The following is a 19237-nucleotide window of genomic DNA, read 5'->3' on the forward strand; positions in this document are numbered from 1 at the left end:
CCTAAATTTTCACATTTTGTAATAACGTGGTTTGTAGTAACAAGGTCCACCAAAAGTATCAAAATTTTACTTTTTTTTTGTCACACACTATGTATCTAAGAATAATAGTATCAAAAATAAATAAAAAATAAATTAATTTAATAAAATAAAATGATAAAAATAAAAAAATAAAATAAAAACAAAAGCCATGCCTGATGATGCAGTAATAGGTATAACACACTTTTAAAGATTTTATTTTATTTGTAAGATAAATTAAGAGAAAAGCAATTAACAAATAGAAATGAAAATACTATACAGTATATATTTTGGCAATATACAAATATTTTAGTATAACAGTTAAAGAATTAATCTTAATAAAAAAGGAGACTTACAAACCATTAACTTTTTGATAAATTAATCTAATTTAAAGGTTAAAGAAAGAATCCAATGTTCTCTGCACAGTTTTTGTCCTATATTAACCCCGGGGGACTCACATCTGGTGAGTATAGGCTTGGCACACCCAGGGTCCTGAGCTGGATATCATCATTCTTCTCTTTCTTGGTGATTCCCTTCTACTTTTGACTCTCACACTCTCTCTCTCTCTCTCTCAGGGTAACTCGGGAACTTTTTTTTTTCCTGGTGCAGCATAAGCCTCAGGCTTCCTTGCACCATAGGGCTATTAATAATAATAATAATGTATTTTTAACTATAGCAAAAACTTTACCAAATGCAATAGTGTTTTTTTATCATTGTTACTACAGACCAACACATTCTCTATTATGCTCAATTCATTTTGAGCATTTTTTTTAGATGGCAATGTGTGTGTGTGCACGCACTTCTTCACTTTCGCTCTGGTAACAAAAACATCATCATTTTGCTCAGTGTTCAGCAGCAGTTCTGGTGTTGCATTGCTCTGGTAGAAATTACATCATGTACCTTTACAAACTCTTCAAATTCGACAACAAAATACATATGCTCTATCAAATTCCCCCATTCCTCAATGTTGCTGTCACATTTGTGTGCTGGACCATGTTTTTCAATGATATTCTTTCCAAAGCCACTCTTTCTGAAGCAGCTGATTATTACAATTGACGCAATACTGTCCCAAGAAATAACAAAATTACAGATAGCAACCAAGACACTCCAATTTGGCTGCAAATTGTTCCCTCCCTCCTACATTGAGGATCAAGTACCCTATCAGGCAGGCTGTATATGCTCTCTTATGGTTATAAATAATGCCTTGATCCAGTGGCTGCATAAAACTGGTGATAAAGGGAGGTAAAAATAAATCGGTCAACTACAGAGTGCCGGACACTCAGGATGAAGGGTCGATAGTCACAAATGATCATTAGTGTAGTATCTCAAATAGAGACCTTTATGGTAACTGATAAAAGTTTCTAGTACATGGGCTTGGCCTAAAACTGAGGAACTAAAGAAAATGTTGTCTATTTGAGTCTTTCCAGTTGTTGTGAATGACAATGGTGGGAGAAGCGACTGACTTCTTCCTGGAGAAGCAATTAAAGTCTTGGGGGAAAAGTGACTGGCAGGTAGGGGTTGTGCAAGACTCTGCACAGGTGCCTCCCCACCACTGCCACCTCAACACTGGCTCTCTGAGTACTTACTTGCCAGGACAACTAAAGCTTTGAAAATTGTTAAAAAAATACTTCTCATCACAAAATTTTTAAATGACCTTTATAGAATTATTAAATATTTAGCAACCTTTTTGTCAACAAAAGGAGAGTTACTTAGTACAAAGAAGCACACTATCGAAGTGCAATAAAAAATTGTTTTTTTTAATTTTAACAAGAAAAATAAATGATAGATTTCAATCCGAATGTTTCCCTTAATAACATTAGCATAGGCATATAATGCGAGAAAGCAAGCTTATGCAGCAGCAGCCAAAAAAAACCAAAAAAAAAAAAAAAACAACACTCCCATTTCACCACTCCGTTCTTTCGAAATACCTGTCCAGCTGACCCTTAAATTTATTTCGGCTATCAACTTCCACAACAAGGGATAGAATTCTGTTCCACCAACCAACTACCCGCTGGCTAAAGGCAAATTTCCGCACATCAATCCTACATCTGTCTTTCCTCAATTTGAATTTATGCCCTCTCAGGTGATTATTCTGAGCAAGAGGAAGAGTTCCATCAGCATTGAGCATGCTCAAACCATTCAGGGCTTTATACACCTATAAAATCACCTCACCAGTGTCTAGTCTCCAGACACTGTAATTTGCAAAACTTAAGCCTTTCTTCGTAAGAGCAACCCTTTGTTCCATTCACTAATCTTGTTGCCCTTCTCTGTACTCGTTCCAGCAGTTCTACATCCTTCTTGAAATGAGGCCTCCAGACCTGTATACAGTACTCAAGGTTTGGCCTGACCATTGCCATATACAAGGGAATAATCACCTCCTTATCCATGCTAGAAAAATTCCTGTATATCATTGACAAGACACCATGAGCTACTCTTGCAGCAGGTCTGCACTGCTCAGAGAACTTCATATCTGCCTGCACAATTACCCCAGTTCCTTTTCATTCTCTACCACTGTCAGTGTAGTACCACAGAGTTGATACGTTGCTCTGGGGTTGCTGTTTCCCATATATAGTACTTTATATTTGTGAATGTTAAACTTCATTTGCCACCTCTTACCCCATCTGCTCAACCTTTCCAGATCCTGTTGCAGCAGCATAGCGTCAGTAGTGGCCTTAACAACCCTGCCAACCTTTGTATCGTCTGCAAACTTGGATATTAAGCTTGATATACCATCATCAATATCATTTATAAATACAGAAAACAACAATGGACCCAACACTGAACCTTGAGGGACTCCACTAATAACATTAGTCCACGATGAGCAGTGTCCATTGATTACCACTCTGTCTTCTCTCAACCCCCCCTCAACCATCCCTTTATCCATAGTAGCAATTTGCCTCCAAAATGCCACACTGCTCCAATTTGTGCAGCAGCCTTCCATGTGCAACAGTATCAAAAGCCTTTCTAAGATCCAAGTATATATAATATCAAAGTTATTCCCTGCATCCAGTTCTTTTGTGACTGCATCATGGTATCCAATCAAATTGGCCAGGCAAGACTTTCCCTTAACAAAACCATGCTGTGTCCCAGCTATAACTGAAGTCTTGTCTAGATGATCCTGCAGTGCTTCTTTAACCAGTGCCTCCATTAATTTTCCTGGAACAGAAGTTAAACTCACAGGTCTATAATTACTTATGTCAGCCTTTGATCTTCCTTTGTGAATTGGGGTCACATTTGCACATCTCCAATCTGTGAGTACTTCCCCTGAGTCCAAAGAAGCTCTCATAATTATGGCTAAGGGTTTGCTTACTTCCTTTGCTGCCTCCTTTAATATAACTGGATAGATCCCATCCACCCCAGGTGCCTTTTTTATGTTTATCCTCGACAATTTCTCCTCCTCTTTCCTCTCAGTTATTACAAAATCATCTAGCTCACTGCCAGAGTTTACTTCACCTCTGGCATTCCCCTTCCTGAATAATTCCTCATGTGTGAATGTAGATGCAAAATACTTGTTTAGTTTGTTAGCCAACTAAGCAGGATCCTCAACTGTTGAACCATCAATATCCAGTGGACCAATCTGATTAATCCCTTTCCTTCTAGAGTTTACATAGGTAAAGAACTCTTTTCTGTTTTTCTTTGCACCCACTGCCAAGGATTTCCCATAATCTGCCTTTGCCTGCCTAATCTCCTTTGTGACTTGGTTACAGACCAGCTTATATCTGTCATAGGCTTCCATGCCACCCATTAATTTATATGTATCCCATGCATTTTTCTTCTCTGACATATGTCTCATTAGTTCATCTGACATCCATTTAGGCCTAAACCTTCAACAATATTTCTTAGTTGGTATGTAAAGCCTAGTAGCTTCCAAGATAAGTTCTTTGAATACTTCCCATTTTGAATTTGCTGTTGGTAACATCAACAGTTGGTCCCACTGTATAGAATTTAAATACTATCTCAGACTATCGCATTGGCCTTCACAAAAGCAAAAACCCTTCCCTTTACCTCTGATGGTAGTTACCTCTGAGTAAATCCCACTTCACCGCACTGTGATCACTGCCACCTAATGGTTCCTTTATCTGCAGATTCTTAATGCATGAAGAATCACTACTGATAATCAGATCAAGAGTATTACTCCCTCTAGTTGCCTCCCGAACATGCTGATGTAGAAAACAATCATCCAATAAATCCACAAAAGCCTTGCTAGTGTGTGAGTGACAAACCCACAAATTCCAGTCAATATGTGGGAAATTAAAATCCCCTATTATAAGACTCTCTGATTTACTGGCCCACTCAATTTCCCTGTACAGTTTCTTATTATACTCATCAGAGTCATTAGGCCTATAGCACACTCCTACTCTCAATTTTGATTTCCCAATGCTTATGTCACACCAAACTGACTCAACACTGCACTGTACAGCGATGTCGACTGGTTTCACTTCCTTGGATTTTATGTGTTTCTTAACTAATAGCATAACCACTCCTCCCTTCCTATCCTGTCTATCCTTTCTGTACACATTGTACTCCCCAAATTCCAGTTCTGCATTCCTTATATCTGTGCGACACCACGTCTCTGATATCCCAACAATATCTGCCTTTGATGTTCTGAGCAATATCTCAAATTCATCAAATTTATTTACCTAACTCCTAGTATTGGTGTACACGCAAGTATACATGCACCTGTTCCTATTCTTAGCTACCCTAACACAACCCATATGTTTACTTGTACCGCAATGACTCCCAGCAGTCTCTGAAATATCCTGCATCTTGTTTTCCAGGCTTCTGCTCATTCCAATAGAAGCAGTGCAAGAATCACTTTCACCTCTGCCAGTGGCTACTGTTAATCTATTAGTCCTTGTATCCCCCCCCCCCAAGCTAGCAGTTTTCCGACCCACCAGCACTGCCTCGATAGCATCAGCAAATATTCTTGCAACCTTTCTATTTAAGTGTATCTGATCCCTGTAGAAGCAGTCTCTCCTATTAACAAGTACAGACCAGGCCGAAAAAAATTCTACCCCTTGAGCCTTGCACAATCTTTTCAGGGCCGAATTGATCGACTAGGCTCTCATCATATACTCCCTCCTATCATGTCTGGGCAGAATTGCAGACACTTTCAAATTCAACCCTAATTCACGGCTTTTTTTCAACAGTGACCTGTACTTGTTAAGTAATTCTGCCGGTCTCCTACTCTTAATATCATTAGTGCCAACGTGTACAACTATATCACCTTTTTGTGCCCTTAAAAGATCATATCCGCTCTACAACATCATCAACCTTTACCCCTGGCAGACATACCCTGGTGCTGTTCCACCTATCTTTTTACATACCATGTTCCCCATTTCCCTGACAATAGAGTCACCAACAACTACTAGTTCCTTTGGGACCAGCGCATTCTGCTTTGGGGGTTGCTGCTGTGTTGCGTGATGCCCAAGTGCAAGCTCTGGCATTGATGTGGGCAGCTGAGAGCTTGATGGGCCCCTCAATTTAGATCTTTTGAGGGCATCCACGCTATCCTTCAAGCTCTCATATAGGCCCATAACAACGCTGAACTGTTGCCTGATTTCCTTACACTCCTTACATCGCGCACACACACAAAGACACCCCCATGGCAATATCATGTCCCGTACCCGATTGTCCACAAACATCAAGCAAGCAGTGCATTTTAAAAGGCTGTAATTCAGAGGGCAACTGCTCCCCTCAGTTCTCCCCTGAGCCACAGCACTCCCATTAGCTTGAGTCTTTTGCTTTGCCGCTCTGGTCTGAGTCATGATTTCGATTTAATTTCAATAAAATATCAATTTCAGAACAAAATTATAACCCTAAACTTGTATCCCAACACAGTTATAACGCTATATATATTTTTCAGTATAGAGTATTATCTACGAGTTCCATTTATATAACTTCCGTATCAAGTTATGTATTAATTAATTATGTTACTTTTTTGAAATGTAAGTCGTTATATGTATTTAGTTAAAAAGTACAATTTAATTGACAATGAAGTTTAACAAGATTAACAGATTTTACTGATTAATTGACAATATTATATTATATACTATATTATACTAAGCTAACGCTATCTAGTTCGGGGTATTACGTATCGTATAACAATGGCAGCAAGTTACGAATGGTAAATCTACGGACACTTAAGTATTAATTAACTTCCAAATCTCGCTGTCTCAATTCAGAATAAACTAAGGATCCTGACTAGGTCTATAAGCTACTTATAGAAAATAATTTAATATAACAATTGGTCAATAAAGCTGCTAAACATGGCTAAAAAACTTCTCGTTCAGCAGAGCTGCAACTTGTAACACGTGGATTTGATACCCTTACCGATACTAAGTAATACCTACAAAATCTTTATCTACGTTAAACTTTAAACTAAGTATCGTAAATAGGAATATAAAGCTACTCTAGAAAATAAGTTAATGTGCCAATTTAAGCTCATAAAACAGAAAAAACTTCTCTATTCCAGGAGTAGTAAAAACTTCGCCTGCACAAGGCTACTCTGGTTCCCTCAATAAGCATTGAAAAACGCATAGCTAATGTGATTTTTAAATTTTTAGCTCCATTAGCAACGGAAATAGAGGGAGGGACACGAAAATTACTCACATTTTCCTGTATGGCCCTGCCATTTTGAATTTTAAAAATATTTTAAACTTACTCGTTGAGCTCTTTCCAAAGGTGTATAAATAAGCCATAGGTGTTCAACAACATTTTTGTCCCCCCAACACATTTACCCCCCCCCCCCCCATTTCATAGACAAATTTTTGTCAACAACAATCAATATGGCATTATGTTTGCCCATATGGTGTACAAACCCATGCAAAATTTCAAGTCAATAGGGTGAGTGGTTCCAGGAGATACAATGCTGTGACAGACGGACAGACAGACAACTGAGTGACATTATAAGGATGCTTCGTTAGCCTACGGACCCTAAAAAGCAGCCATATATTTCTCAACTTAAGTGCCTTGGCAGAATGTGCTGTACAACGATCTAGAATCATCAAAATGTTCTTTTTTTTCTAAAGGCATTCTTTCGTCCTTTTGATAACCAAGACTTCAGTCTTGGTTATCAAAAGTGGACGAAAGTAAGCCAAGCACTTCTATTGGCCATATAATCACAGGGAAATTTGTTAATTTCTTTAAAACATCTCACCTTGGAAAACTAACCAATCATAAGTGAGCACAGTTTTGTATTGCCATCTGATTTGCAGCATAACAGAACGGTGAATCTTTGTTCACTTAATTTTCCACCATGACAAGACTATCCTCAAACGGCAGAAGTTTTGTTTGCCAGCAAATTATAAAATAAACCTGTCTCATCAAGATTGAAAATATCCCTTGCCTCATATTAAGAATGGACCATCCAGAACACAACCAGTCTGTAGCCTTTTCTTTGTTGACTAATCCAGACACATCGAAAATAATTTCGCAAAACCATGTTATATTCCTGTCTTTAAATCTTTAGAGCCATCCAATGCTACATTTGAAGTCACTAGTTCCATATTGCTGAGCTAGATAATTTGCCTTTTCTCGCAAAATCGGACCTGATATTGGCAAATTAGATGTACACATTTGAAACATGTAAGCTCCTCGTGTTTTGAACCAGGAATTCGTTTCCGTTTTTTTTTAATCACTGCTCCAGTATCTCGCACTTCAAGTTTTTGTCAGTTTTTCAATTTTGTAGATAAAGGTATCCTGTATTCCTTTGAAATATCTATTTCATCCTATTGGTCTCTTGTATAATTTTCAGTTTAATTTCCAGGCTTAATTCTGTCAACTTACATTTTGTCGCCATATCACTACTAGATGAGACTTAATATAAACAAACTTTAAATTAATTTAAAGACACGAGTTCCAAAAAAGACATTCGCTAAGATAAAATGACACAAAAAATAGATTATACTGTAGCAAGACTCTTTGAACTGGGGTAAAAATTGCAACTGAGCTTTTCCTGTGGAGCACAAGGGAGTATATGTAAACAACTTTGAAAAACAGTTTTTATTCTTTTGTTAATTTAACATCAACTTTCACAATGATGTTTTTCAGAGTGCATTTAAGTTGTAGCTACCATAAACTGGTTGTTTATACAAAAGTAAATTCTAACAAGTCAGTGCCATCCTTCAGGAAGCAGGGACCGGGTGGCCAGAAGCAATAATAGAGGCAATAATCAGACAACTGTGCCAAGATTTGTATTAAATGTACAAAATAACAATATTTATTTCTCACTGGGTGAAAACGAACTTTGTAATACATATGAACCGAAGTTCGTAATAAACGAATATATTTATATAGAAAAGTCTATCCTTTCGCAGGGGAATGGTATGTGCTTCGTATAATCCGAGTTTGTATTAACGAGATTTTATTGTATATTGATTATCATGAGCTATATCATTTAGGTTGTGTTTATACACACTAGGGAATTATGGAATATCATGGCTAAGATCTTTATGTTCATAATTTGCATAGTAGCCATTACAGTAGATATTGTTTGTTAGAAACTGAAAATACTGAAATCTTTAATGAAATATTATACTAGATAATTTTACAAATTTATTCTAGTCCCTATAAATGTGCAGTCTTGTAACAGATTATGCAGTAAATTACATATTCCATATTTTAGTGATTACCTCTTTAGTCTGACACTATGTAAGTATATTTAGAATTATGATTTATTGTCCCTGTTCGGTTTAGATAATTTTTTTATTTTTTATCTGGGCATTATTTTATATTTATTTTAATGTTAATTTTTTCAAGTCTCCCTTCCCCAACCATACATATTTGTGATTTTACCATACCTTTTACTTGACTTAACCCTCTTTCTCCTTCTTCCAGGATCCTGTAATGATGGGTGTTATGAACCCAGTTCATCTGAGTAAAAACTGCCACGTTTGCACTTTGTTTTTTATTCTTATCAAAATTCTTATTTTTGTACTTCTCTAAATTATTAGATTCCTTTATATTAATTTATTTTGACTTTTTATCTTTAGTCTTTACAACACTCCACCTCAGATTCACTTATGGAGTAACACTGCATATATACATATAGCTAACACTGATTGAATGAACATTTGGTTAACAAAAATTTTGCTGTGACAAAGGTTTTTATCTGGTACTAATTTCAAATATACCAAAGGCAAAGACATATGAATTTTGTATGCAGCACAATACACACACATCTGATCGCAAAACATTTTATTTTGCATTATTCGTTTCCTATCTTGTGTGTGGAGAAAGTGTCATTACTATTTTCATAACCCCAATATGGCTACATAATGACATCAAAATGACCAAGCTCAATATCATTACCCAATCCTATAAAGAAGAAGAATGCAATAACAATAAAAATGCAGCTAGAAATTGTCAAGAGAAAGGAAAGAGGAGAGAAGATATTTGTTATTACCAGTGCATTTGGAATGGCTAAATCAATGATTGCTACTATTGTGAAGAATAAACAAGGTATTAAAAAGATTACCCAAAGGTCTGTAAGTGTCAGTGCTTGTTGCCATATTACAAGAAGACATTGTGAGCATTAAGAAAAGTATGTAGAAATAGCAACTGAGATTGGCACATATGAAATTGATGATAGTGATAGTAATAGCAGTAACAGTATTTGCCATATAGTGCAAGGAACCCACATGCTTTTGCTGCACTGGCAAAAAAAAAAAAAAAAAAAAAAAAACAGTAGATAAGAAAACACAAATTATATGGTTCCCTCCTCCCACAAGCAACTATCCAGTTAACCTTTGAATTTATTCAAACTGTCAGCCTCAACTACCTGTGAAGGCAACTTCTTGTTCCAGCAATTAACCTGCTGGCTAAAAGAAAACTTCCCACAATCTGATGAGGAGGTTCTTAAGAACTTACAACCAAAGATATCCCAGAAGTCACTAAAAAGTTGGCAATAGCAGAGTATGATGATGAATGATGTATGATGATACTATATATATTAATGCAAAAGTTTTAAAGGGTCCATTTTTCTTCAAAAAGATAAAAATGACTGTGGCATCAAGGATATTTTGTGTTATCAAACAAAAGCATTTGCCATTAAAAGGGTACACAAATTGAGAAGTGGCAAAAATTTTAAGAAATCTCTTGAATGCATCTTTAAACAATCTGCCTCCCAGTCAAACAAAAAGTGGTCAATAACTAACATATGCTGAAAAAGCAAGATAAAAAAAATAAAAAAGTTGAAATTGGTTATTCATTGTTCTATGATACTGATCATCTAAAATATTACTTCAGGTAATGAATATTCTATTATTTAACCTAAAAATATTTTTACATACAAAAAAAATTATTCAGAAGAAATAAGTTAATCAATTTGGAAGTAGCAACTGAACTGGTTAAGCAATAACTTGCACACTACAAAGAAGGCACAAATACTCACCTTCTGGAGTCATTTGGGATGGTTCATCAGAGTTTGCTGACTCGTTACCTTTTTCAGGAGAACTAGGAAATGTCAAAAATTTTGTTTTCTCAAAAAAAAAAAAAAAAAGAAAAGAAAAGAAAAAAAAAAAAAAAAAAAGAATTTTGTCAAGCATGAATTAAAGTTGTTAACTTGAGAAATAATAACCTAAACATATTGTGAGTATTACCACAACAGCAAAGTTTAGAGTTGCCACCTTTCCAGGCTTGACCCAGAGTTTTTCGGTTTAAGCATGCCAAGTTTAAACATGGACTCGGGGCTTTGCAATTTCTTCAAATCATAAATTAGTACAGAAAACAAAAATTTACATTCCATTTTAGGAAAATGTGACGTTATTGTATGTTAATACTTGCATTATATACAAGATGTTAGTTACGAAATAGGAAATTTGAAGTAAATTTACAACTAAATCAGGCAAATAATACAATTTCTGGCGTTGGTGTTCTCAAAAAAAATTTATTTTGATTTTATTTTTATGCATGCATTATAAATGACCATTTGCTGGTCCTATTTGAAACTATTACATTCACCAACAAATTACTGCATTCAAGTGACCGATCACTGTTACCAAAAATTCATCAGTTTTTTTAGTTTTAAAACAGGAAATGCAAAAAGGTCCTAACCTAAAAATCAGAAATCTATACAAGAAAATAATTATAACAAATGCCCTTTCAATAATTTTTTTCTAACAAATAACATTTAAGAAAACTGAATTTTTAGTTCAAAATAATCTAAAAAAAATGTATACTTTATGTGAGAAACTTTCAAGAGTGCTTTTGTTATCCCTTTCCCCATCATCTCTAGGTTAGTGATTTTGAAAAGGTGGCAACTAACAGATTTGTCAAGATTTGTGATAAACAATATCAATCACTGTTCATCAAAAATTCCTCAGATATATTTTTAAGACTGGAAATGCAAACAATGATAAAGCTTTGAACAATGAAGATGATTAAGCTGCATTTAATTCATAATTTTTCCATATATGAGGTGAGATCAAAGTTCCCAGTTATATATACACATATACATAATGTGTGGTTTGTAACATAAACAGTGTCTGTGAAAATGGAAATGAAAAATACACCAAGTGCCTGAACTAAGAGAAGTTTAAGGGATAGTAGAAACTGGAAGTGAAGTAGTGGTGAAAAAGTGAAAGAATTTGAAAAACCTGGTACAAAAATGAACTGGGACTGAAGAAGCAAACAATATACAAAAATAATTTTATATAAATAAATAAATAACACTGTATTCAGATATGGAAGGGCAATTTTAGCAAGAGGTTGAATCAAGGGATGGCAAATATGCAAAATCTGAATACAGTAAATGAAAAGATGATACATAACCAGGAATTCCTGGCTATGTATCATCTTTTCATTGTTGTTTTCTATATTGATTAATGATATTGATGAAGGTTTGTTTGTTTGTTTCGGGATTTATTGGGCGCATCGGCAACTATGACCATAGTGCGCCATACATATGATAATTATGCATGCTATTTCTTCTCAATTACAGAAAATGGAAAAAGAAACCAGAAAATAATTTTTTTTTTCCCTAACTAAAGGAGGTGATATACTTTAATCATCTTCAGAAAGTTATATATGCTTGAGACATTTGTTTCATTGTTTAAAAGTGAGGTAAGTGTAAGATCTTTTGTTGTGGCTGAAGTGCAAAGAATCTGGCGTTCTCTTGTATATTTTGTGCATTCGACCAGAATGTGTTTCACTGAGAGCAGTGTATTACAGTGATGACATTGAGGGGGTATTTCTCCTCTTAAAAGATAACCATGAGTGATATTTGTGTGCCCTATTCGCAGTCGAGCCAATATTACCTCTTGATGTCGAATTGAATTAAAGCTGGAAGGCCATCGCTCAAGGTTTGGCTTGATACTTCGGAGTTTATTATTAGGTTGATTTTCCCATGATAACTGCCATTGGCACATGCATTTTTCCTAGATTATTGGTCGATAGTCTTGATGAGGCACTTTCCATTTTTTCTCGGGTGGTAGGTGAGCTGATTTGGCAGCATTGTCCGCTAGTTCGTTTCCAGGAATTCCAATATGTCCTGGGACCCAGCAGAAATGTATGTTTTTTCCAAGTTCTGATAAGCTATGTAAAGAGCTGACTATTCTTTTCACGACTGGGTGGGTGATGTTCATGGTGTTTTTTAGTGCTTCAAGTGCACTTAAAGAATCTGTGAAAATTATACTGTTGTTAATATCAGAGGACTCGATATGATTCAGTGCAACCTGAATTGCTATTAGTTCGGCGGAAAATATACCGAACTCAGGTGATAACTGATAAGCTAATGTGATGTTTGGAAAAACTGCGGCGATTCCAACGTGGACATCATTCTTTGATCCATCAGTATGTACTATGGAAAAGCTGGGAAACTGGTCCACTACTGCATGGTATAGTTGCGAGAAGTTTTCTCTATGCAAAGTAGATTTATTCCATTCATGCAGATGTAAGTCACATGAGGGTGGAATGATATTCCAAGGAGCAAGAGAGGATGGGAGGCTATGTGCCACATTGTCTAAGGTTAGATTTAGTTCTTCTAAGAGGTGTTTTATTCTCATACCCAAAGGACGATTAGCATTAGGGCGGTTTTGGTATAACCTACTGTGCTGTGATGTGAAAAGTATAGGCCAGTTCGGGTGTTCTGGCATAGATCTAATTTTATAGGCATAACGTAGTATCAGTTGTTGTCGCCTGATTGAGAGAGGTGGTTCGTGTGCTTCAGCATATAAGCTATGTGTTGGAGACGTGCGATATGCCCCTAAAGCAACGCGTATTCCACTATGATGGATAGGGTCAAGCCAGCGAAGGGCACTAGATCTTGCTGAACTATAGACTGGTGCTCCGTAGTCAAGTTTCGATCTTATTAATGCTCTATATAACCGTAATAAAGTAAGGCGATCAGCTCCCCAATTGGTTGCAGAGAGAACCCGGATGATATTTAGTTTTTGTTGACATGATGTTCTTATTCTTTTGATGTGCTCAACGAAAGTGAGTTTATGGTCTAAAGTGATTCCTAAGAACCGTATGCTGGGATGAACTGTTATTTGTTGGCGATTCAGTTGTAGCTCCGGATTGGGATGGAGTTTGCGTTGGCGGCAAAAATGGATGCAAAATGTTTTTTCTGGACAAAGTTGAAATCCATTAGTCTGAGCCCATGAACAGATCTTATTTATTGCCACTTGCAACTGTCTCTCAATAGTATTCATATTTTTAGCATGACACCAAATACTAAGTTCGTCTACAAACAGTGCTTTATCAACAGTGTCTGGAATTTGTCCGGCAATGGAGTTTATTGCAATTATAAAAAGTGAAGCACTGAGTACAGAGCCTTGAGGAACTCCTTCTTCTTGGGAAAATACTTGGGACAGTGAGGTTTTGAATCGAACCTGGAATGTACGCTTGCATAGGAAATTCTGTATGAAAATTGGGAGGTGACCCCCAAGTCCATGACGATGTAATTCACGGAGTATTCCATACTTCCACGTGGAATCATAGGCCTTACTGATGTCAAAGCAGACTAACACATGGTGTTCCGATCTGAGGAATGCATTACGGATGGAATTCTCTAGTCTGACTAGTATATCTAGTGTAGATCTGTTTTGTCGGACACTGTATTGTGCAGAATGTAGCAGATTGAGATTTTCAAGGTACCAGATCAGTCGGCGGTTCACCATCTTTTCGAGAATTTTGCAAATGCAACTGGTCAAGGCGATTGGTCTATAATGAGTGGGATTTGTAGGGTCTTTACCTGGTTTAGGGAAGGCAAGGACCGTAGCGTGATGCCATTGATTAGGAAATTTATCTTCCAGGAAGAGTCTGTTGAATAGATGAAGAAGTAACTGTAATGATTCGGTACTTAGTTCCTGAATCATGGAATAGTGAATGTTATCTGGTCCTACAGCACTGCGTCTAGATGTTGACAAAGCTCTATGTAATTCGTGAATGGTAAAAGGTAAATTGTATTGTTCATCTCCTTTTGAAGAGAAGTTTAACTTTTGTTTTTCTAAACTTGTTTTTAATCTTCTGAAGGTCGGTGTATAACTTTCTATTGCTGATGTTTTTGCAAAGGTTTCACCTAGTATATTGGCAATTCCAGCAGGATCATTTACATTCTGCCCTCTCCATTCCATGATGGGTAGGGGTATCGGTTTATATTTGCCACTCATTTTTCTGATTGCTTTCCAAATTTTATGTGTGGGCATTGCTTGATTAATAGTCGAAGTGAAGTGGATCCAAGCAGCCTTTTTATTGCAGCGTCTAACGTATCTCGCTCTTGCTCTAGCACGCTTATATTGAATGAGATTGGTTGTAGTTGGACTCCGGCGAAAAGAATTCCAAGCTTTGCTTTGCATTTTTTTAGCCACAAGGCATTCATCACTCCACCAGGTTTTTGGATGAATCGGTAATTTTGATGAGGATTTCAGTATGGTTTGTTCTGCTGCATGTAATATCATTTTGGTGACATAGTCAACTGCTTCGTCAGTTGTGGAATTTTGGATTATTTCGGGATCAAGCTTGGTTAATTTTTTATAGGACTGCCAATCTGCTTTATCAGTAAGCCAATGCGGAATTTTAGTAGGATGATGAGGGGGCTTATTAAGTAATTCAATTATTATGGGGAAATGATCGCTATGTAGCGGATCGTTGTTTACCGTCCACTTTAGAATAGGATATAAGGTTGCAGAACAGATAGACAAATCTATTGCAGTGCTTGTTCCTGAAGGAAGGTGAACGTATGTAGGTGAACCGTCATTTAGAAGAAGGAGGTTGTTATTGTCTAGACACTGTTCAATTAGTTTTCCTCTTTGGTCGATGTTGTTGTTACCCCAAAGAGTGTGATGACCATTTAAGTCTCCCAGAATGAGGAAAGGTGTTGGGAGTTGGGCTATAAGATTGTTGAGATCATTTTGCTGGAAGGTATAGCTTGGTGGAATGTATAAGGAGCAGATTGTCATATGGATGTCAGCAGCTATACGGACTGCTATTGCCTCGAGGGGAGAGTTCAGTGAGACCTGTTTGGTAGGAATATGTGGGTTTGTTAAAATAGCTACGCCACCATGTGCGATATTCTGATTGGTTCTGTCTTTTCTAATAATGTTATAATGAGACAGTTTTGGTGTATTTTGGGGTTTTAAATAAGTTTCTTGAAGGCAGATACATATTGGTGAGTATTTACAGGAAAGATCGTATAGGTCATCGATATTGGCGCGGAATCCACGACAGTTCCATTGTATTATTCTGTTCATTGTTTATCTCTTATTAGACTTTCTGAGCGTTTTCGGGTTGTTGAGGTTTTCTGTTTTTCACTTTTGTTTTTATCTTTTTTTGGGAAGGAAGGCCTTTCGGTGTCCATATCTTCTTCAACAAAGATTTGAAGAACAGGGTCATCTGCTGATTTTTCTTTAGTGTCCATTTGTTGTTGGTGACTAGAAGTTCGGATATGTTTTTCTTTAAATCCTTCATCCGGAGTGTGTATGTTTTCTTGTGGTATGGTAATTGGTGTACTGACTGCTTGGGTTTGAGTTGCACTGTACAAAGATTTTACATAATTTGAGAAAGACTGTTTTGGAGGTACTGTTATTTCAGTTTGCGATCCGGTTGATTGGAATTTTTTGGTGGCTTGGGCATACGTAGGTCTGTCTGCATGAATTGGTGGTGAGATGATTCTTTTTGCTTCTTGGTAAGAAACATTATGCTCAGTTTTATATTTCTGGATAAGTTTCTCACTTTTCCAGCGCTCGCATATTCTGGCATAAGCGGGATGATCTTTTTTGCAATTTGGACATACTGATTGAGGAGCATTACAGTTTTCGCAATCGTGTTCGATTGAACCACACTTTGCGCAAGTAGAGGTTCCCCGGCAAGCTGTTTGGGAATGTCCATACTTCTGGCATCGGAAACACCGTAGCGGGTTTGGGACATATGGTCTGACATTACATACCAGATATCTGGCCTTAATGGATGGACGATTCGGTGTGTTAAAGGTCAAGATCAGATTGCGGGTAGGGATCAGATTACCATCTTTTCTCGTGGAGATTCTCTTGACATGAATAACTCCTTGTTCTTTCAGTTCTTCTAGCATTTCTTCTTCAGTTACATCTAGTAAGTCCCAGTTTGAGGTCACTCCTTTAGAGGTGTTTAGTGATCTGTGGGGTGTTACAGTTACTGGGAGACCTGCAAAGAAATTTGTTTTCAGAAGTCGCTCAGAATGTTTGGTATTAGATGTCTCAATGAGAACATCTCCTGATCTGAGTCTTTTTACGGATTTCGGAGATCCTGCTTTACTTTCCAATTCCTTTTGAATTCTAAAGGGAGAGAGTTTGCCAACTGCATTCTCACCAGTTGAATGGATGATTAGATAGGTTGGAATTGGATATGTCTCTGGCTCAGTTTTTTGGCGCTTTGCCGTTCCTGCTGTGGAACTGTCTTTCTTTTTTGATATCTGGGTTGCGTCTGGCAGCCCAGATAAGTCTGAGTTTGATTTACTCATGATATGCTCTTTTTGGCCCCGGGAGATTGTCTTTTTCTCCCAGGTTACCAGCCCCGCCACGTGGAGGCAAGAGCGGTGCCGCCTAGTGACCCAAGCGAAGAAAAGGGTTAGTAATAACTAAAAATAAAAAGAAGGATTAAAGAAAGGTGGCTTTCCTTTCTAGGTTATAGTATTTGAATATATCTATTTAATTATAATATTCAGGAGTTATCGGACTTTCGAAACTCAGGAGAAACGTATTTACAATTAAGCGTACTAGATAATCACTCTGGAAAGGCGCTGTGGTCACTAATATCGCTTGGCACTTGGGGCCAATTGATGAAGGTATTTCAAGCTTGTCTAAGTGTGCAGATGATAGAATATCTTGATTAATGACAATAATCAAGATATATTACTTCAACAAGACCTAGAAAAATTAAGCAGATGAGCTGAATATGACAACTGAAGTTTAACATTGACAAAAGCAAGGTACTGCATATGGGTAGTGGTAATCTCAGATTAACATACCAACTGTGTGGTACTACACTCAGCGTAGTGGAAAATGAAAACAACCTGGAGATAATTGTGCAGTCAGATATGAATTTCTCCAAGCAGTGCATGCAGGCTGCCAGGACAGCTCACAGGGTTTTGCCAATGATATGGAAATTTTGCTGGAACAGGTACAGATAAAAGCAACAAGATTGGTGAAGAGAACAAAAGGGCACTCTTACCAAGACAGTCTTCAGTTCTGCAAATTGCAGTATCTAGAGATTAGGCACCTGAGCGGTGATCTGATTGAGGCATTTAAGGCAATGATACCATTGTCATCATGAAATACTACATCTTTTGTTGCATTTCTACATCTATTTTTGCTATATGCTGCCTGAAAATGACCTTGTTTACCATCTACATATGGTAAACAGGGCAAACATTACCCTTCACAGATTTTACAATACATGGAAAATCTTGCATATATGTCTTCTGAAATTTTATGTCATATTTCCTTGGCATCTTATTTAAAGATGCCAAAGAAATATGTTAATTAGCTTCACACTATACAAGTAATACAAAATGACTGCAGGTGACAGAGAGCCACATTATTATTCCGGGTTCTATATTTCAATGTAGACTATCACAGCACACATGACTGCCAATTCATTAATTATGCAATGGTATTAGGTATATGGTACAAGGAAGTAGCAGGATTTTGCTGCACCAGCCAAAAAAATAAAATATAATAAATAAAAATTAATTAATGAATTAAAATTTTAATTTTAAAAAAGATATTGGCAAAAACCCTTACACCACCTTTGTGCAAACGTATTCTGCCTCTACAAAACAGATTCCTTCTCTACCTACAGTGCAGGTCCCTCTCCCCGCACAAAGCCTTGTAGATTCTACCAAGTCTTGTGTTAACCACACTCAGCATAACTGAAAATTAAAAAGACCTGGGATAACTGTGCTGTGGTTTTGTTTCTTTGGGTTTAATGGTGCAAGGACAGTTTCCTTAAAGTTTTTCAACTAATTTTGAAGCAATTTATAGCATCGAATCAGTTTGAAATGGGTATATACAGTATGTCCATAAATTACTGACCAGATTACAAACAGTTAAGTGCAAACTAGAGCTGATATATGAATAATGTTTATGTCATTTGAAGGATCCACTCAAAGAGTTTTATAGAGAATTGTGTAGATGTTGCTAGTGTTGAGCCTTACAATAAACATTAAAATGGCAACAGTACAAAGAAAGTGACGTGTACACTGATTTTCCGAGTTTAAATCTGTAGTTACAGTTCAAAGGCAGTACAGCCAGGAATGTGGAAGTGAGGTACCGTCAGGAAAGTCCATTAAGTAGAACAATTAAGGGAACTGGCAGTGCCCTAAATAAAAATGCACGTCGGGCTGCAGTATGTGTGAAGAAGGTTGAGCGCATTCATGAAAGTTTTATGTGCAGCCCAAAGAAATCTATCTACCGTGCTAGCAGAGACCTAGAAATGCTCCAATCGATCATTCACAAAATTCTCCACCACCACCATCTGAAACTTTACTTTATGCATAAAAAAATCAAGCTTGTACAGGTATTGAAAGTGGACAATCTGGTACATCATTATTAGCCATATGGTGCAAGGAAGCCCAAGGCTTTTGCTGCACCAGGCAAAAAAAAAAAAAAAAAAAAAAAAGGGTTACCCTGAGAGAAAGAGAAAAGAAAATCACCAAGAAAGAGAATATCCAGCTCAGGACCCTGGGTGTGCCAAGCCCAGAACATTTGCTGTGAACATGCTCAATCAGATTGAAAATTATGACAAC

General features: G+C 36.9%; 1 protein-coding gene across 6 annotated transcripts in view; it reads right to left on the reverse strand.

Annotated features, from left to right (window-relative positions):
* Positions 1 to 19237, reverse strand: part of LOC150076140 (upstream stimulatory factor 2-like) — a 340777-nt gene that overhangs the window by 305544 nt on the left and 15996 nt on the right. For 5 of the 6 annotated variants that reach the window (XM_090387170.1, XM_090387166.1, XM_090387165.1 and 2 more), the window contains exon 2: positions 10409 to 10470. In XM_090387170.1, the coding sequence (XP_090243296.1) occupies positions 10409 to 10470 (62 nt within the window). Of the gene's footprint in view, positions 1 to 10408; positions 10497 to 19237 lie in introns of all 6 variants that reach the window. The other variant, XM_090387168.1, reaches the window with a different exon arrangement.

Source organism: Mastigoproctus giganteus, chromosome 13, assembly GCF_048544385.1.
Source record: "Mastigoproctus giganteus isolate SK-2022 chromosome 13, ASM4854438v1, whole genome shotgun sequence".
NCBI lineage: Eukaryota > Metazoa > Arthropoda > Arachnida > Uropygi > Thelyphonidae > Mastigoproctus > Mastigoproctus giganteus.